Source organism: Hirundo rustica, chromosome 22, assembly GCF_015227805.2.
Source record: "Hirundo rustica isolate bHirRus1 chromosome 22, bHirRus1.pri.v3, whole genome shotgun sequence".
NCBI classification, from domain to species: domain Eukaryota; kingdom Metazoa; phylum Chordata; class Aves; order Passeriformes; family Hirundinidae; genus Hirundo; species Hirundo rustica.
Window position 1 is genome coordinate 5,934,660 of NC_053471.1, and position 20,335 is coordinate 5,954,994.

The following is a 20,335-nucleotide window of genomic DNA, read 5'->3' on the forward strand; positions in this document are numbered from 1 at the left end:
CTGACCTGGAAGAGACTGGACAGAGCTGGAGAATAAAGTGGATATTTATTAAAAGTCCTTCAGGATCCACCTTGGGCAGGACAAGAGCCTGGCCAGGGCTGCACCCAGGGTGGAGCCAAAATGGGCACAAAATGGGCTCAAAATGGACACAAAATGGTTACAAAATGGTCACAAAATGGGCACAAAATAGACCCCAAATGGTCACAAAATGGGCGCAAAAATGGCACAAAATGGTCACAAAATGGTCAGGAAATGGTCACAAAATGGGCACAAAATGGTCACAAAATGGACCCCAAATGGTCACAAAATGGACGCCCGGTCACGAGGTCTCACACTTTTATAGGTTTTGGTCCATTTACATTTTGGTGTTTAATTGTCCAATTCCAGCTCCAGGTTGTGCAGTCCCATCCTCTCAGATTCCTCAGTTCACTGTTTCTGCACTTTTTGGGCCCAAAGCCGCAACGTTGTCCTTGGTTCTCGGAAACCTTTTCCTCTGGAAGAGGATTGACTTGTTTAATTAAGCTGTGACGAGATCTTGCTGATAACACTTTATATGAAGTTCAGACTCCCACGCTAACGCAGCTCGGAATCTGGAAAATCCAAAAGCCAAAACTTCAGGCGTCACAATGAAAAAGCGAAAAGCGCCCCGGTGCCGGATGAGAGCTCCCGGAGCGGCGCCGGTGCGGTCGGAGCTGTGTCTTGGTTCACCCGTGCCAGCGCCTCGCTGTCTCTGCTGCTGCTCCGCGCCCGCCTCCGTCACCATCCCGCAGGGGTGGCAGCAGGGGCTGTCCCCAGGCGCCGTGGCAGCGCGGGGACACGGCCACCGCGAGGCTTGGCAGCTTCTCCTGGGGGCTGAACGGGTGCCAGCGCCCCTGTCCCTGCGCCAGCGCCCCTGTCCCTGTCCCAGCGCCCCGTCCCTGCGCCAGCCGTGTGCGTGTCACCTCCTGCAGTGCCCTGTCCCCGCCGTGGGCACGGCCGGGCCCGGCTCTGGGGCCCCGGGGTGTTAAAGTGGCCGTGGTTTGTGTCCCGTTGGCCCCGCAGGTCTGAGCAGCGACAGCGGCCTGGGAGGGAGCACCGACGGCAGCAGCGACGTGCTGGTGTTCGGCTCCGTGGTGGACAGCGTGACCGAGGAAGGTGGGCGGCACACGGGGGCTGGGGGGCACGCGGGGAGTGGGTGGCACAGGGGAAGGTGGGTGACACACAGGGATTGGGTGACACACAGGGATTGGGTGACACAGGGATTGGGTGACACACAGGGACTGGGTGACACACAGGGATTGGGTGACATACGGATTGGGTGACACACAGGGACTGGGTGGCACAGGGGAAGGCGGGTGACACACAGTGGGAAGGGCGAATGGCGCACAGGAATTGGGTGGCACACGGGGATTGGGTGACACAGGGATTGGGTGACACAGGGATTGGGTGACACACAGGGACTGGGTGACACACGGGGATTGGGTGACACACGGGGATTGGGTGACACACAGGGACTGGGTGACACACAGGGACTGGGTGACACACGGATTGGGTGGCACACAGGGATTGGGTGGCACACAGGGATTGGGTGACACAGGAATGGCACACCGGGACTGGGTGACGTACAGGGATTGGGTGACGCAGGAATGGCACACGGGAATTGGGTGGCACACAGGGATTGGGTGGCACACAGGGATTGGGTGACACAGGAATGGCACACCGGGATTTGGTGGCACACGGGAATTGGGTGGCACACAGGAATTGGGTGGCACAGGGATTGGGTGGCACACGGGAATTGGGTGACACACGGGAATTGGGTGACACACGGGAATTGGGTGGCACACGGGAATTGGGTGGCACACAGTGGGAAGGGCAGGAGAGCTTTATCCGGGACCTCCTTGGCTGGAGATCCAGCCCGAGTCCGGGCTGAGGGGTTTTGAGGAATTCGGCAAACGGAACTTTGCTGTTGGATCGACAGCCTGAGTCCTGCCAGAGGGCAGGGTTAGATGGGATTTGGGGTGGAATTTGGGATTTGGGGATGGAGTTCTTCCCTGGGAGGGTGGGGAGGCGCTGGGATGGGTTTCCCAGAGAAGCCGTGGCTGCTCCACCCCTGGAAGTGCCCATGGGCAGGCTGGAGCGACCTGGGATAATGAGATGAGCTTTGGGATCCCTTCCACGCCAAACCCTTGTGGGATTCTCCGCTTTCTCACGGGATTTCCCCTCAGCAAAGGCAGAACTCCACAAACCCCGGCAGGCCCAGCTGAGGCGGGAGGGGCGGCCAGCGCGGCAGCGGCACCGTGAAAAACAAAGCGCGAAGCTTGGGGCTGATCCCTCCCTCCCCTTCCCCTTCCCCTTCCCTGCCCGGCAGAGTGCGAGGTGTCGGAGGAATCCAGCGGGGAAGCCGAGATCGAGCAGGAGGCGTCGGATCTGGAGGACGTGCGGGAGCTGCACCCCGGGCTGGTGATGTACCGGGCAGCCCAGGCTCGGAACCTGCCCCTGATGGCCGAAGCTCTGGCCCACGGCGCCGAGATCAACTGGGCCAACGACGAGGACGAGAGCAAAACCCCTCTGATCCAGGCCGTGAAGGGGGTACGCGGTGCCGGGATTTCGGGATGGGAGGCCTTGGCTGCGGCTTGGGGATTGCCCAGTGTGAGGAAGGAGACTCGCTCTTTGAGATATTTAAAAGTTTAATGTGGGGTGAAAGGAGCACAGGGCGCTGGGTGCTTGGCTGCTGCAGCAGCCCTCTCGTTAGAGGGTGGAAATGAGCTGAGACACAGAACTGTTGTTAAACACGGCATGAGAAGGCTCCTGGTTTATTCCTCTTCACGTTTAAAGATTAAAGAGGGATTGCGAAGTGCACTGTATCAAAATAATCTGCAAAAGCCGATGTAATGGTGAAAAACAGTGACTACATAGTTATCGGTAACATCCAGTCCCTGTGTCCTGCTGGTGGAATTCGTGTGGAAATTCCCTTTTTGGAGCACGGGAATTCTCCAGTCTTCCTGGATGGATGTGGACATTCCCTTTTTGGAGCACAGGAATTCTCCAGCCTGGCCGGGCGGATGTGGACATTCCCAATTCTCCAGCCTGGCCAGACAGATGTGGAAATTCCCAATTCTCCAGCCTGGCTGGATGAATGTGGAAATTCCCAATTCTCCAGCCTGGCCGGACGGATGTGGAAATTCCCAATTCTCCAGCCTGGCCGGACGGATGTGGACATTCCCAATTCTCCAGCCTGGCTGGATGGATGTGGAAATTCCCAATTCTCCAGCCTGGCTGGACGGATGTGGACATTCCCAATTCTCCAGCCTGGCTGGATGGATGTGGACATTCCCTTTTCCCCCTTTTCCCAGGGCTCCTTGATCGCCTGTGAATTCCTGCTGCAGAACGGGGCCGACGTCAACCAGAGGGACTCGAGGGGCCGGGCGCCGCTGCACCACGCCACGTACCTGGGGCACACCGGGTGAGTGCTGGAATGAGACCCGCAGCTGGAACAGCCCGGAAAATCCGGGAGAGGTGGGATTTAGGGGAATTGATGGGTAAAATGTGGGTTTTGGAGCGTGTGAACAGCTCAGGGCTGGCAAAGGCCAGGGGGAGGAGGGATATTGGGGTGAAATCGTTCTCTGGGTGGCTGGAGAGGAGCTGGGATGGAAATCCCGGAGAATTTGTGGCTGGAGAGGAGCTGGGATGGAAATCCCAGAGAATTTGTGGCTGGAGAGGAGCTGGGATGGAAATCCCAGAGAATTTGTGGCTGGGGAGGAGCTGGGATGGAATTCCCAGAGAATTTGTGGCTGGAGAGGAGCTGGGATGGAAATCCTGGAGAATTTGTGGCTGGGGAGGAGCTGGGATGGAATTCCCAGAGAATTTGTGGCTGGAGAGGAGCTGGGATGGAAATCCCAGAGAATTTGTGGCTGGAGAGGGGCTGGGATGGAAATCCCAGAGAATTTGTGGCTGGGGAGGAGCTGGGATGGAAATCCCAGAGAATTTGTGGCTGGAGAGGGGCTGGGATGGAAATCCCAGAGAATTTGTGGCTGGGGAGGAGCTGGGATGGAAATCCCAGAGAATTTGTGGCTGGAGAGGAGCTGAGATGGAAATCCCAGGGAATTTAAGGCTGCCCCTGGATCCCCGGAACCGCCCAAGAACAGGCCGGAGCACCCTGGGATAATGAGGACGAGCTGGAATCCTGCGCCTCTGGGGCTGGAATTCCGTTCCTGGGGCGGGAGTTCCGTGGGTCCTGAGGGCGCTGTGTCCCCAGGCAGGTGTGCCTGTTCCTGAAGCGCGGCGCCACGCAGCACGCGCCGGACGGGGACGGGCAGGACCCGCTGAGCATCGCCGTCAGCGCCGCCAACGCCGACATCGTCACCCTGTGAGTGCCACGCGGACCGGCGGCGCCCGGAACGCTGGGAATGATGGCTGGGGAACGCCGGGAATAATGCCTGGGGAACACTGGGAATAATGGCTGGGGAACGCCGGGAATGGCTGGGGAATGGCGGGAATGGCTGGGGAACACCGGGAATGGCTGGGGAACGCCGGGAATAATGGCTGGGGAATGCCGGGAATGGCTGGGGAACACTGGGAATGGCTGGGGAATGGCGGGAATAATGGCTGGGGAACACTGGGAATGGCTGGGGAATGGCGGGAATGGCTGGGGAATGGCGGGAATAATGGCTGGGGAACACTGGGAATGGCTGGGGAACACCAGGAATGGCTGGGGAACGCTGGGAATGGCTGGGGAATGGCGGGAATAATGGCTGGGGAACACTGGGAATGGCTGGGGAATGGCGGGAATGGCTGGGGAACGGCGGGAATAATGGCTGGGGAATGCCGGGAATAATGCCTGGGGAACGCCAGGAATGGCTGGGGAATGCCGGGAATGGCTGGGGAACGCCGGGAATGGCTGGAGAATGGTGGGAATAATAGCTGGGGAACACCAGGAATACCACCTGGGGAACACCGGGAATAATGGCTGGGGAACGCCGGGAATGGCTGGGGAATGGCGGGAATGGCTGGAGAGTGGCAGGAATGGCTGGGGAACGCTGGGAATGCCGGGAATAATGGCTGGGGAATGGTGGGAATGGCTGGGGAATGGCGGGAATGGCTGGGGAATGCCGGGAATATCGCCTGGGGAATGCCAGGAATGGCTGGGGAGCACTGGGACTGGCTGGGGAACACCAGGAATAGCTGGAGAACACTGGGAATACCACCTGGGGAACACTGGGAATGGCTGGAGAACACCGGGAATACCACCTGGGGAATGCCGGGAATGGCTGGGCAACGCCAGGAATACTGCCTGGGGAACACCGGGAATAGCTGGGGAACACCGGGAATGCCTGGGGAACCCCAGGAATACTGCCTGGGGAACACCGGGAATGCCTGGGGAACCCCAGGAATACTGCCTGGGGAACACCGGGAATGCCTGGGGAACCCCAGGAATACTGCCTGGGGAGCACCGGGAATGGCTGGGGAACACCGGGAATGCCTCGGGAACCCCAGGAATACTGCCTGGGGAACACCGGGAATGGCTGGGGAACACTGGGAATGCCTCGGGAACCCCAGGAATACTGCCTGGGGAACACCGGGAATGGCTGGGGAACACCGGGAATGGCTGGGGAACCCCAGGAATACTGCCTGGGGAACACCGGGAATGGCTGGGGAACACCAGGAAATATCAGGAATGGCTGGGGAATACTGGGAAGTGCTGGGGAGTACTGGGAAATACCGCTTAGGGACCGGGAAATGCTGGGAAATGCCAAGAAACACCGTCTGGGGACTGGGAAACATTGGGAAATGCTGGGAAATGATAGGACATGCCAGGAAACACTGGGAAACGCTGTCTGGGGACTGAGAAACACTGGGAAGTGCCAAGAAATGCTGGGAAATACTGGGAAATACTGTCTGGGGGCTGGGAAACACTGGGAGGAAATACTGGGAAATAATGGGAAATACTGCCTGGGAACCGGGAAACATTGGGAAACACTGGGAATCACTGCCTGGGGACCGGGAAACATCGGGAGACACCGGGAATCACTGCCCAGGGACCGGGAGACATTGGGAGACACCGGGAATCACTGCCTGGGGACCGGGAAACATTGGGAAACACCGGGAATCACTGCCCGGGGACTGGGAAACACCGGGAATCACTGCCTGGGGACCGGGAAACATTGGGAGACACCGGGAATCACTGTCTGGGGACCGGGAAACATTGGGAGACACCGGGAATCACTGCCGGGAGCCATCGGGAAGCGCCGGCGGTGGGGGCGGGGATAACGCCGGGATAACGCCGGGATAACGCGGGGATAACGCCGGGATAACGCCGGCCGTGTCTGTCCCGGCTCAGGCTGCGCCTGGCGCGGATGAACGAGGAGATGCGGGAGGCGGAGGGAGCCCTGGGCCAGCCCGGCCAGTACCCCAGCAACAGCCCCACGGAGCTGCAGTACCGGAAATGCATCCAGGAATTCATCAGCCTCAACATCGACGAGTGTTAGGGACAAGTCCCGGACCCCGGCTCCGTCCCCGCGCCGCCCCTGGATGTGTCCGCGCTTCTCCTGGCCCATCGCTCGGGGTTTGGATGCCCGCGCCCCGCAGGAAGGCCGAGGGGGGGTTTTTTTTGCCCCCTCCCCGTGAGCTTTGAGTTCTCATGTTTGACTACTGGATGGTTGAATTTTTATTTTTATTTTTATTTTTTTTCGGGTTGTTTTTCGGCTTTTTTTTTTTTTTTTTTTTTTTGAGTAGGAGCCACAGGGAGCGTGGGCTGGAGCGTGTGGGAGATGAGCTTAGAGTTTAAAAACAAAACAAACAAAACAAAACAAAAAAAAAAAAAAAAAGAAAAAAGAAAGAAAAAAAAAAAGGGGAAAAAAATTCAAAAGAGAAGAAAAGGAAAAAAAACCCCTTCTGTGACCAGGAGAGAGCCACCAAGACCAGGAGCAGACGAAGCTGGCTCGGAATCCTGGCAGGGATCGAGGCGTGGAGCCCGCTCTGCCCACGGCAGGACCCGGAGCTGCTCTCCCAGGCTGGGTTTGGGGCAGGGTTGCTCCAGAGATCGGGATTGGGATCAGGATTGGGATCGGGAGCTCCGGCTCCTCACCTTTCGCTGCTCTCAGGACCAAACCAGCCTCGCTCCCCTCGGCTGCTGCCCTGCTCAAAGCCATGGCTGCCCTGCTCCCACCCCGCAGGATTCCTGGAAGGATTCCCATCCGCAGGATTCCTGGAAGGATTCCCATCCCGCAGGATTCCTGGAAGGATTCTCATCCCGAAGGATTCCCATCCACAGAAATCCCTGGAAGGATTCCCATCCCGCAGAATCCCTGGAAGGATTCCCATCCCGCAGGATTCCTGGAAGGATTCCCATCCCAAAGGATTCCCATCCCACAGGATTCCTGGAAGGATTCCCATCCACAGAAATCCCTGGAAGGATTCCCATCCGCAGGATTCCTGGAAGGATTCCCATCATGCAGAAATCCCTGGAAGGATTCCCATCCCGCAGAAATCCCTGGAAGGATTCCCATCCCGCAGGATTCCTGGAAGGATTCCCATCCACAGAAATCCCTGGAAGGATTCCCATCCCGCAGAAATCCCTGGAAGGATTCCCATCCACAGAAATCCCTGGAAGGATTCCCATCCCGCAGGATTCCTGGAAGGATTCCCATCCCGCAGAAATCCCTGGAAGGATTCCCACCCCGCCGAAATCCCTGGAAGCAGCAGCTCTGATCCCTGCGGCTGGGAGAAGCTTGTCGCTGGCGATGGGCTCGGGGCAGGGAGGGGAGCCAGCTCCAGCTGCTCCGTGCAATTTCACACGATCCCAGGATCCCAGAATTCCACAATCCCGGGATCCCAGGATCCCAGAATTCCACAATCCCAGGATCCCAGAATTCCACAGTCCCAGGATCCCCAGGGTGGAAGAGACCCTCGGGATCATGGAGTCCAAGCCGGCCCCGACGCCTCACCTGAGCCACGGCCCCGAGCGCCACATCCCATGTCTGGACGCCCCCGGGGACGGCGAATCCCACTGCGCTCTCTTCCCTGCTCCCTTCAGCTTTCCGTGGAAGAGAATTCCACCCACGTGTGTCCCCTCTGTGCCCTCCCCACGCCTCCTGGAGCATCTCAGCGCCTCTGGAGCTCCCCAGCTCCAAGGAGCAGCGGAATTTTTGTGTTTTTCCTCCTCTGTTGCTGCCTCCGGAGCTGTCTCGTCCCGTCTTGGGAGGGTTTAGGGAGCACAGGAACCTCTGGAATCCCGGCTGGAGATTGGAGCTGTTTTCCCAAATGTCCTCAACTGCAACTGGCACCAGTTTGTCAGGATTTGGGGGTGATATCCCTGCCCGCTCCAGGGTCTGTGTCAGGATTTGGGGTGACATCCCTGCCCGCTCCAGGGTCCCTGTCAGGATTTGGGGTGATATCCCTGCCTGCTCCAGGGTCTGTGTGTCCGTGTCAGGATTTGGGGTGACATCCCTGCCCGCTCCAGGGTCCCTGTCAGGATTTGGGGTGATATCCCTGCCTGCTCCAGGGTCTCTCAGGATTTGGGGTGACATCCCTGCCTGCTCCAGGGTCCCTGTCAGGATTTGGGGTGACATCCCTGCCCGCTCCAGGGTCCCTGTCAGGATTTGGGGTGACATCCCTGCCTGCTCCAGGGTCTGTGTCAGGATTTGGGGTGACATCCCTGCCCGCTCCAGGGTCTGTGTCAGGATTTGGGGTGATATCCCTGCCCACTCCAGGGTCTCTCAGGATTTGGGGTGACATCCCTGCCCGCTCCAGGGTCTGTGTCAGGATTTGGGGTGACATCCCTGCCTGCTCCAGGGTCCCTGTCAGGATTTGGGGTGACATCCCTGCCTGCTCCAGGGTCTCTCAGGATTTGGGGTGACATCCCTGCCTGCTCCAGGATCCGCCCACAGGGATCGTCCTGGCATCTCCAGGGGCTTGCAAGGAAACCAGGAATCCCAGGAGGAGTTCCCCACCCTCCAACCCATCGGCAGATCCCCAATCCTCCCATTTCTCACCCCATCCCCTCTGGAATTCTCTCCCTGCCCTCTGCCCTGCTCGGGAATCTCGGCAGCGTTTTATTCCCGGGGCTGGAATCGCAGCTCCTCACCCTCAGGGCCGGGGAATCCTGCCCAGCCTCCTCCGCTCCGCCTCGCCTCGGGGGAATTCCCGCTCCCTCAGCCCAGCTTTTCCTGCTTTTCCTGCCCGTGCCACGCTCATTCCCACCTCTGGGAGCTTTGGGATGTGCGAAATCTGCCCCCAGGGCCTCCTGTGCTTCCTTCAGTCAGCGACAAAATCTCCTCCCACCGATCCTGGGGAAGGAAAATTCCCCAATTTTGGGGCTGTTCAGGGCCTGGGGCTGGAAATCTCGGCGGGGTTTTGGTGGGAACTCTCCGGAGTGGAGGATGAGCAAGGGCAGCTCCGTGCTCTGCTCCGGCGCCCTGGGATGGAGCCGGGAAATCCCAAATCCCAGAGAGTGGGATGGACAAACCCCCGAATTCCCGTGCCAGCCCTGGGACGGAGCAGGGAAATCCCAAATCCCAGAGAATGGGATGGGCAAACCCCCGAATTCCTGTGCCAACCCTGGGATGGAGCAGGGAAATCCCAAATCCCAGAGAGCGGGATGGACAAACCCCGAATTCCCGTGCCACCTTGGGATGGAGCCGGGAAATCCCAAATCCCAGAGGGTGGGATGGACAAACCCCCGAATTCCCGTGCCACCTTGGGATGGAGCCGGGAAATCCCAAATCCCAGAGAGCGGGATGGACAAATCCCTGAATTCCGGTGCCACCTTGGGATGGAGCCGGGAAATCCCAAATCCCAGAGAGTGGGATGGACAAACCCCCGAATTCCGGTGCCACCTTGGGATGGAGCCGGGAAATCCCAAATCCCAGAAGGCGGGATGGACAAACCCCCGAATTCCGGTGCCACCCCGGGAGCGGGGGTTTGGGAATCACCCCTGGCTGGTTCCAGCTGCTCCTTCCCTTCCCTTCCCTTCCCATCCGACATTCCCGGGATTCCATCGCCTCGCCCCGTGTGAGGTTCTCCAGCGCCGCTGCTCCCTCGGGCAGCTCCCGGAGCTCATTTCTGGCTCCTTGGCCTCGGGCTTTGTCTTTTTTTCCTGGCCCAAATCCCCTCCGATTCCCGTGCCCAGCGCGCTGCCCTCCCTCGGGTGTCACCTTCTCCTTGGAGCTCTCGATCCCGCATCGCTGGAAAAAGGCCAAAAAAGCCAGGGTTCAAAAAAGCCAGGGTTTAAAAGGTAAAAAAGCCAGGGTTTAAAAAAGCCAGGGTTTAAAAGGTAAAAAAGCCAGGGTTTAAAAAAGACAGGGTTTAAAAGGTAAAAAGCCAGGGTTTAATAATTTAAAAAGCCAGGGTTTAAAAAAGCCAAGGTTTAAAAGGTAAAAAAGCCAGGGTTTAAAAGTTGCAAAGCCAGGGCTGGGCCGTGTCCTGCAGCCCCGGCACAACTGGGATGGGGCTGGAAGCCGTGGTGCTGCTCCTGATCCCAAATCCACCCCTAAATCCCAGTTTTGGCTGCTCCTGACACAGCTGGGATGGGGCTGGAAGCCGTGATGCTGCTCCCGATCCCAAATCCATCCCTAAATCCCAGTTTTGGCTGCTCCTGACACAGCTGGGATGGGGCTGGAAGCCGTGGTGCTGCTCCCGATCCCAAATCCACCCCTAAATCCAAGTTTTGGCTGCTCCTGGCACAGCTGGGATGGGGCTGGAAGCCGTGGTGCTGCTCCCGATCCCAAATCCACCCCTAAATCCGAGTCTCCCTTCAGCAGGAGCTCCCCAGATCCCTCCGGACGCCCCAGCCCAGCCCCTGGAGCGCCCCACGATCCCAAACCCCGCTGTGACCCCGGCTGAGGAGCTGGGAGATCCCTGCAGGGAATTCCCACCCGGATCCCACCCGGATTTGTGCCCGTCCCTCCACTTCAGGCGTTTCCTGGTGCTGATTCCCCGCTCCAGAACCTTCGCAGCGTCCTTCAAAAAGCTCTGGGGAGCGAAAAATCCCACCGCTGCCGCGGTCCTGCTCTGCTCCTGGATTCCAGCGCGGTCCTTGGCGCGTTTTTAACCTGTGCAGCGACTCCAAACTGGTTTTCCAAGGTTTTCCAAGGTTTTCCAACCGGTTTTCCAACTGGTTTTCCATCCCTCACTGGTTTTCCCAGCTATTTTTTAGGAGTTCAAACCCGAGCACCCTTCCCAGCTTTTCGGCTCGTTCGATTTCACTGTTTTTTCCCCTGGGAATTCGGGCCGGAAATCCCGGCCTGGAAGCTCGAGGCTCCCTGCTGAAAGAAAGAAAGAAAGAAAGAAAGAAAGAAAGAATTGTAAATATCGGTGCAAAAAGCGGCGTCCGGCGGGACAGTGGATTTATTTAACGCGTGTCGGTACTTTAATTTCGATGTACAAAAAGCAACTCGGTGCACTTTTCCTACCTGACAGTATTTTTTGGGGAGGGGAGGGTTTGGGGGTTTGGTTTTAATGTTCTTTTGTTATGGGTTTTTGTGCTTTTGTCTCTCTTTTTTTTTTTTTTTTTTTTAATTAATCCGTGGAATTGTTAAGTATTTAATTTATTCTTATTATTGATGTGCCCAGAGGACTAGTGCAATTTTCATTCAATACAGTTTGGTCTGTATTTAATGTCAGGATTATTATTATTATTATTATTAATTTTTTTTTGGGGGGGGGGGCAGCGTTTTTAGGGAATATTTCTCCAAACCTTTCTTTTTTTTTTCCCTCCTAATTTTCCTTTCTTCCCCCTTTTCTATTTTCACCACACAGCTCCTGAGGCAAAATCTCCTCAAATTTAAGATATAACCCAGCATCCTAAAACAAACATTTCTCCGGGAAAAACACGTGAAGGATGCACTTCTCCCCGTTTTCTTTGATTTTTATTTCCTCCTTGGGGGGATTCTTATTTCTCCTCGGGGTGTGCTCCAAATTTCCGAGGGGAAAGGTGCGCGGAGGATTTAATTCCAGCGAAGGAAATTCACTTCCAGGCTCTGAGGGAGGTGACAAAAATGAACTTTTTGTTGTTTTTCCCGCCTCGAAGGCAGCTGGATTCGTGGTTTGTGGTTGGAATGTTGGATGCTCCAAACTTTTGGGGTTTTCTGGGATTTTTTTTCGTTCTCCCTTTTATTTTTTTCCCCAAGATGTGTGAGTGTTTCCTCTGGATTTGACCACCCTGAACAGGAGGAATTTTGCCTTTGTCCGGAAATCAAAGCGCCCAAAGTCCCCTGGAGCCACCAGGATCCTCCATCCTGGGAATTTTTTGGGATCTGGGGGAATATTTCTCTCCCTTTTATTCGACCCAAGTGCCTGGACTTGGATCCGGTCTGGGTTTGGATCTCTGGGCTCTGTCCCTGATTCCAGCCGGGAATCCGATGGATTTCCAGCTCTCTGAAATCCGGGATCATTTCAGGTTATTCCTGAGCTGCTGCCTCTGAGATGGGAAATTTCTTGGGCTGTTTTAAAGGGAAAGAAAAACCCAAAACGTGGAATTAGAAGATTTTATACCTTTAACAAAAAAAGCTGGGCCGGGCATCAAACGGAATTTTTAATCAGGGAAAAAACCAAAAACCTCTGGGATCATCAACTTAACGAGGCTGCGGCTTCCAGGGGAGAGCTGCAGGGAGGATTTTTGGGACTGGGGGCATCGGGAACGCCTGAGAGCGGCAGGAAAATCCCAGGAGCTCCTGGAGGGACGAGCGGGATTCGGAATTCCTGCCGGGCTCTCCCTGCCCACCCACGGGAGTTCTGGATCTCAGGAGGGGCCGGGAGGTGACACCGAGCCCTGGGGACAGCGCTGCGGCGGAGGGGAGGGGTCCCGAGGGGAGTTTTTGGGATGTTCCGGGATGGGTGAGAGCTGTTCCCACGGGGTCGGGGCTCATTCCCGGCTCCCGGGGATCTGGGGAATGAGGGAGGAGGGGAGCGGGGCCAAGGGGGTCCCGAGGGGGATTTGGGGCTGGGAGCGCCGCTGTCCCCAGGGGGGGCACAGCAACAGCGGGAGGGAGCTGGGGACAGCGGGGATGGCACGGCTCTGTGTGCCCGGGGTGGGGACAGGGATGGGATGGGATGGGGACAGGGATGGGACAGGGATGGGATGGGATGGAGATGGGGACAGGGATGGGACAGGGATGGGATGGGATGGAGATGGGGACAGGGATGGGACAGGGATGGGATGGGATGGGATGGGATGGGACAGGGACGGGGACAGGGATGGGATGGGACAGGGACAGGGATGGGGACAGGGATGGGATGGGATGGAGATGGGGACAGGGATGGGACAGGGATGGTGTTGGAGCCCAGGGCATTCCTTTGGCTGCCCTGGAGGGTCAGAGACCTGGACAGGGGGGTCTGGGACCCTGGCCCAGAGCTCAGAGGGACAGGGTGGGACAGTGATGGGACAGGGATGGGACAGGGATGGGATGGGACAGGGACAGGGGCTGGAGCCACCACAGGGACAGGGAGAGATCCTCTGGCCACTCAGAGGTTTTGTGCCCAGCTCAGAGGGGTTTTTTGCCAGCTCAGAGGGGTTTTTGAGATCTCTGAGGGGTTTTTTTGGTCAGCTCAGAGGTTTCTTGACCAGCTCAGAGGTGTTTTTGGCCAGCTCAGAGATCCTTTTTGGTAATCTCAGAGGGGTTTTTTTGGCCAGCTCAGAGGTTTTTGGAGATCTGAGAGGTTTTTTTTGCCATCTCAGAGGTTCTTTGACCACCTCAGAGGGGTTTTTTTTGATATCTCAGAGGTTTTTTGGCCATTTCAGAGATTTTTGGCCAGCTCAAGACATCCTTTTTGGCCATCTCAGAGGTTCCTTGACCAGCTCAGAGATTCCTTGACCAGCTCTGAGATTTTTTTGAGATCTCAGAGGTTCCTTGGCCATCTCAGAGGGGTTTTTTTGAGATCTCAGATGTTTTTTGGAGATCTCAGAGGTTCCTCGACCAGCTCAGAGATACTTTTTGTCCATCTCAGAGGTTTTTTGGCCGTCTCAGATGTTTTTTGGAGATCTCAGAGGTTCCTTGGCCAGCTCTGAGGTTTTTTGGCCAGCTCAGAGATTTTTGGCCAGCTCAGAGATCCTCTTTGGCCATCTCAGCGGTTTTTTGGGGATCTCAGCGGTCCCTTGGCCGGCTCCGTGGCCGGGCCGAGCTCTGCCCTCGCCGTAAATCACCTCTCTCCCCTCTCTCGCTCCCCTCCTGCTCTCGGGGCCACTTTGGACCAGGTTTTTTAACCCCCTCACTCCCGTGCTCCCGCACCTCCGGCAAACCAGATGTTCTCTGTGCCGCCTTTGTACGACCCCAAAGCTCTGGCTGTGCTCTGCCTCCTCCTCCTCCTCCTCCTCCTCCTCCTCCTCCGCTCTCCTGAAGCTCTGGAAATAAAAGTCTGGATCAGTTCCTCCCCTGCTCCTCCTCAGTTTGGTTTCTTGCTGGCGGGTTCCTCGCCTCGCCGCCTGGATGAACCAAAACCAGCGTTTCTGAGCCCGTTTTAACCGAACGGCGCCTAAAAATCCGCTTTTTTCTTATTTTTATTGTTGTTATTTCTGGGGTTTCTGTGACTCTGCTGATGATGGGATTCCCTTCTGGTGTTGAAAAGCCAATTAAATTCTCCCGGAACTGGGAATTTAACGACGTTAACGTCGTTAACGACGCCGAGGGTGTTTAATTGCCCCCAGACCTGCGGCACAAACCAGCCCAGCTCAGGAAATCCTGCCCTCAGCTTCCCCTGCGGCTCACGTTTGGTTTGGTCCCTGCCCCAAGCAGCTCCGAAAAATGGGATTTGTGCTGAGCCTGGATCGATGCTCTGCCCTGGAGCTCCTTCCTGGGGGATTTCGCTTTTCGGGGGCCTGGAGTTTTGCTGGAAGGGCCCAGCCCAGGTGGGAATTCCCGACTGGAGCCATCCCAGGCTCTCAGGGCTGAGCCTAAAGCAGAAGCTGGGGGGTTGATTGCGCAGCCCAGGATGTCCTGGGAAAACGAGGAGCCTCCTAAACCCAGAATTAGTGCTCAGCATCAAAATTAACCACCCCAAAACCGAGAATTAGTGCCCAGCACCAAAATAAACCCCTCCTAAACTCAGAATTAGTGTCCAGCACCAAAATTAATCCCCCCAAACCTAGAATTAGTGCTCAGCACCAAAATTAACCCCTCCAAAACTTACAATTACTGCTCAGCACAAAAATTAATCCCCCTAAAACTCAGAATTAGTGCTCAGTACCAAAATTAACCCCTCCAAAACTCATAATTACTGCTCAGCACCAAAATTAACCCCCCCAAACCCCAGAATTAGTGCCCACCCTCAGGGCAGAGAGCTCTGAGCTGCCTCAGGTTGATTTTTTCGTGGTTCCACGCGGGATATTCCGATTTATCCCACGAAAATCGCGGATTTCGCCCCTCCCTCCCCTGAGTTCCCATCCCTGTCCCCAGCTCCCACCCCCTGTGCCATATCTGGTCAGAAATCCCCGCCCGACCCCAGGGCCCGCGCAGAGGGTTGGATCCTCTGCCGCCTCAATCGGAATTAAATGTAATGAATTCATTCGCCCCTCCTGGAATCAAATCCCGCCGTTTTTAAAACGCGTTTTGAGGCCGGGATTGAGGGAATGGGGCAAAAGGAAGAGCTGGAGCGGGGGGCTCGGCTCTCCGTGCTGCCAGCACCAAAGCGGGGCGCCAACAATCAGGATTCGGCTTTGCCCGTGGGCGTTCGCGGGAGTTTGGGACGGCTGGGAGCAAAAACCGGGCGGAAAGAAATCCAAACACGGGCCGGAGGCGGAGCAGATCCCAGGAAAAGTCTGTGTGCGGAGCGTTTTATTATTCATAAAAAAATCCCTACAAATCCCCGGATCCCGTGAGTTTCCTGTTCCCCGTGGGAAGTGAAGCTGCTTCTTCCGCTTTGTGCGCAGAGAAATGAAAAGTTCACGTTATCTCTGCTCCTCGGGGGAGTTCTGCCACAAAACCGCGGCCTTCCGGGAATCCCACGCTTTTCGCTTTGTGCGCAGAGAAATGAAAAGTTCACGTTATCTCTGCTCCTCGGGGGAGTTCTGCCACAAAACCGCGGCCTTCCGGGAATCCCACGCTTTTCGCTTTGTGCGCAGAGAAATGAAAAGTTCACGTTATCTCTGCTCCTCGGGGGAGTTCTGCCACAAAACCGCGGCCTTCCAGGAATCCCACGCTTTTCCTGGGACTTAAATAAAATTCCCAATCCCGTTTTTTTGGGTTTTTTTTTTTTCCCCTCTTTGTTTCCTCTCTGGAAGAGCCAGAGCCGGGGGGGAATCTCCTGGGGAAATCCAAAAACATCTCAGCAGCGGTGTCCAGAGCCCGCCAAGGCAGCAGGGGGAAAAAGGGAGGGCAGGAGCTGGGGAATTCCAGCTGGGATCAGGAGGGGTTTGGGAATTCCAGCTGGGATCAGGAGGAGTTTGGGAATTCCAGCTGGGATCAGGAGGGGTTTGGGAATTCCAGCTGGGATCAGAGCCCCTAAGTCAGGAGGTTTTTAGGAATTCCAGCTGGGATCAGGAGTTTGGGAATTCCAGCTGTGACTTCTGCAGCAGGATCAGGAGAATTCCAAGCATATCCATGCTCAGGGGGCTCCCAGGAGAGGATCCCGGACATCCCAATCACATTTCCAGCAGCATTAAGGGAATTCCAAGCACAGCCAGAGCTCTCAGCCGTGGATCCAGGATTGTCCCTGTGACTTTTCCAGCAGGATCAGAATTCCAAGCACAGCCAGAGCTCCCAGCCGTGGATCCAGGACATCCCTGTGACTTTTCCAGCAGGATCAGGAGAATTCCCAGCACAGCCAGAGCTCCCAGCTGTAGATCCAGGACATCCCTGTGACTTTTCCAGAGGCATCAGGACCATCCCAAGCCTCTCCACGCTCACAGCGCGCCCTCAGCTCTCCTCTCCTCTCCCAAATCCTGCTCCTGGCCGCTCCCAAACCCCTCCAGCAGCACCTCCGGGCACCTCTGGAGCTGCCGGGAATCGCGCGGGGCCGGGCCGATCCCCGGGACGCGCCCGGAGCCGCTCCCGCCCCGCAGGCGCTGCACCAGGAACAGGAGGGACAGGGCCAAGGTGTCCACGAGCAGCTCCAGCATCTCCACCACCGACAGCACCGAGGAGCCGAACCACAGGCTCCACTGGCTGCCCATGCTGGACAGCAGCAGGTTCTCCTGGAAAAAAAATCCCGGGAAATTCAGGCCCAGGCTGGGCTGAGGTTGGGGGGTTTTTTTTTGACGTCTCTCTATTCCTCACACTCGTATTTGGATCAGTGACTCATTTCCCCCATTATTTCCGTGGCATTTCCCTAAAAAACCCAATCCCAATCCCAAAACTCCAAGCAGCAGGTTCTCCTGGGAAAAATCCCGGGAAATTCAGGCCAAGGTTGGGGGTTGGGGTTGGGTTTTTTTGACTTCTGTCTATTCCTAACACTCATATTTGGGTCAGTGGATCATTTTCCCAATAATTTCTGTGGCATTTCCATAAATAAAACCCAAAACCAATCCCAAAACTCCAAGCAGCAGGTTCTCCCGGGAAAAAATCCTGGGAAATTCAGGCCCAGGTTGGGGGTTTTTTTTGACTTCTCACTGTTCTCTCCATTCCTCACACTCGTATTTGGATCAGTGGATCATTTTCCCCATTATTTCCGTGGCATTTCCCTAAAAAAACACCCAAACCAAAACCAAAACTCCAAGCAGCAGGTTCTCCTGGGAAAAATCCCGGGAAATTCAGGCCAAGGTTGGGGGTTGGGTTTGGGTTTTTTTGACTTCTCTCTATTCCTCACACTCATATTTGGGTCAGTGGCTCATTTTCCCAACCTTTTCTGTGGCATTTCCCTAAAAAACCCAATCCCAATCCCAAAACTCCAAGCAGCAGGTTCTCCTGGGAAAAATCCCGTGAAATTCAGGCCGAGTTTGGGGGTGTTTTTGACTTTTCCGTGTTCTCTCTATTCCTCACACTCGTATTTGGATCAGTGGCTCATTTTCCCCATCATTTCTGTGGCATTTCCATAAATAAAACCCCGAAGCAATCCCAAAACTCCAATCCCCCTTTGGAAAAGCCCCTCCAAGCCCCGTTTTCTCGGCCCAAACCCCAATGATCTCTTCATTCTCCCTGACTGCCGAGGTTGAGAACAACTCTTCAAAATACATTTTAATTAACGGAACCCAATTAATGCCGAGAGGGGAGGAATTCCAGAGAAAGACCTGGAGAGAAAATTCCATCCCCTTAACTGATACTATTTATTAATTATTTTCGTTTCCCAAAACCTCTAATTTTATGTCCATTCCCTAAATTATGGTTGTTTTCTAAAACCTTTAAAAACTCCCCTGGACTTTTGGAACCATCTTGATAGAACTCGTCCCTGCAAACCCTCAAAGAAAAATAAATCCAATTTTACTGATTTCCAGGAATCAATAATTAATATCATCACATCAACAAATAGATATTTTTATAAGTAATGTAAAAATCGAGCTAAAGAATCCTTTTCTATGAGCAAATAATTAATGTTATCATATAATTTAACATGGACATTTATATATCCCATATTTTAAGGCCTATTAAGTAATAATTAATATTTCCGTAGAAATAAATCCGGATATTTATATATAATATAAAAAAAAATCGAGCTAAGCAATGGATTTTTAGGGCTGAATCCCCCCTCAAACCCTCTGGAATGTGACCCAAAGGCCCCGGCAGGGGCTGGAACGTACGGAGAGCAGCGGAGCCTCGTGCACGGCCTGGTAGTTCAGCTGCTGGTAGAAGATGGAGACCTTGGCAATGTCCCTCCTGCGGGGACACACGGACACCTGGCACCGGGACACTGCCGGGGACAATCCCAGAGGGGACTGGGACATTCCCAGGGGGACTGGGACAATCCCAGAGGGGACTGGGACATTCCCAGAGGGACTGGGGACATTCCCAGAGGGGACAGGGACATTCCCAGAGGGGTCAGGGACAATCCCAGGGGGACGTTCCCAGGGGGACATTCCCAGCTGGCACTGGGACAATCCCAGAGGGGACAGGGACATTCCCATGGGGACTGGGACAATCCCAGAGGGACAGGGACATTCCCAGAGGGGACTGGGGACATTCCCAGAGGGACTGGGACAATCCCAGAGGGGACAGGGACATTCCCAGAGGGGACAGGGACAATCCCAGAGGGACTGGGACATTCCCAGGGGGACTGGGACAATCCCAGAGGGGACTGGGACATTCCCAGTGGGGACTGGAGACATTCCCAGTTGGCCTTGGGACACTCACAGGGGGACGTTCCCAGTGGGACATTCCCAGGGGGACTTTCCCAGCGGGCACATTCCCAATTGGCACTGGGGGAATTCCCAGCTGGCACTGGGGGAATTTATTGGGGGGTTATCAGAGATTTATTGGGGATTTACTGGGAATTTATTGAGACTTATTGAGGATGTATTGCGAATTTATTGGGAGTTTGTTGGGGATTCATTGGGGGTTTATTGGGGATTTACTGGGAATTTATTGGGAGGGAATTTACTGGGAGTTCATTGGGGATTCATTGGGGTTTATTGGGGATTTACTGGGAATTTATTGCCCTCCCTTCCCAAGCCCACCTCCTGCCAGGATCGGGAATTTGCCTGGATTTACCTGCTGCTGGTGGAGTTGTATCCGTTCTGGTGCCGCAGAGCCTGGCGCACCCAGTCCTGCGGTGGGAATGTTCGTTATTGGAATGTTCTTCATTGGAATATTCGTTATTGGAATGCTTGTTATTGGAACGTTTGTTATTGGAATATTCTTTATGGGAATATTTGTTGTTGGAATATTTCTATTGGAATGTCCATTATTGGAAAGTTTCCATTGGAATATTCTTTATCGGAATATTTGTTATTGGAATGTTTGTTATTGGAATATTTCTGCTGGAATGTTCATTATTGGAATGTTTCCATTGGAATAATCTTTATCGGAATATTTGTTGTTGGAATATTTCTATTGGAACTTTTGTTATTGGAATATTTGTTACTGAAATATTTCTATCGGAATGTTCATTATTGGAATGTTTCCATTGGAATATTCTTTATCGGAATATTTGTTATTGGAATATTTCTACTGGAATGTCCGTTATTGGAATGTTTCCATTGGAATATTCTTTATCGGAATATTTGTTATTGGAATATTCGTTACTGGAATGTTCGTTACTGGAATGTTCGTTATTGGCAGGAGTGGGGGCGAAAAAAAAAAAGAGATTTAAGAGAAAAAGAGATTTAAGAGAAAAAAGAGATTTTTTAAAGAAAAATGAGATCCTTTCCACCCCCTTCCCGAACATTCCGGGATTGTATCCCTGTTTTCCAGCCCAGGATCGCTCCCATGCCCCGGGTTTGGGGCGGAATTCCGGGGATTTTGCCGTACCTGGGATTTTGCCGAGGGCCACTTGGCCG

At 54.9% G+C, this 20,335-nt stretch overlaps 2 protein-coding genes across 2 annotated transcripts in view; one reads left to right on the forward strand and one right to left on the reverse strand.

Moving 5' to 3' along the window:
* Positions 1 to 6,674, forward strand: part of ACAP3 (ArfGAP with coiled-coil, ankyrin repeat and PH domains 3) — a 69,007-nt gene extending 62,333 nt beyond the window's left edge. The window contains exons 21-25 of the mRNA XM_040084740.2: positions 1,042 to 1,134; positions 2,348 to 2,568; positions 3,333 to 3,442; positions 4,235 to 4,345; positions 6,317 to 6,674. Of these exons, the coding sequence (XP_039940674.1) occupies positions 1,042 to 1,134; positions 2,348 to 2,568; positions 3,333 to 3,442; positions 4,235 to 4,345; positions 6,317 to 6,464 (683 nt within the window). The 3' untranslated portion in view covers positions 6,465 to 6,674. The remainder of the gene's footprint in view (positions 1 to 1,041; positions 1,135 to 2,347; positions 2,569 to 3,332; positions 3,443 to 4,234; positions 4,346 to 6,316) is intronic.
* A 9,049-nt stretch (positions 6,675 to 15,723) lies between these two features.
* LOC120762324 (amiloride-sensitive sodium channel subunit alpha-like) lies at positions 15,724 to 20,329 on the reverse strand. Its single transcript, XM_040084635.2, has 4 exons — positions 20,307 to 20,329; positions 19,548 to 19,603; positions 18,641 to 18,716; positions 15,724 to 17,101 (listed from the first exon to the last, which is right to left on the reverse strand). Exon 4 carries the CDS (start codon positions 17,078 to 17,080, stop codon positions 16,811 to 16,813), a length of 270 nt encoding a protein of 89 aa, XP_039940569.1. The 5' UTR covers positions 17,081 to 17,101; positions 18,641 to 18,716; positions 19,548 to 19,603; positions 20,307 to 20,329; the 3' UTR covers positions 15,724 to 16,810.
* Positions 20,330 to 20,335: the final 6 nt, after the last annotated feature.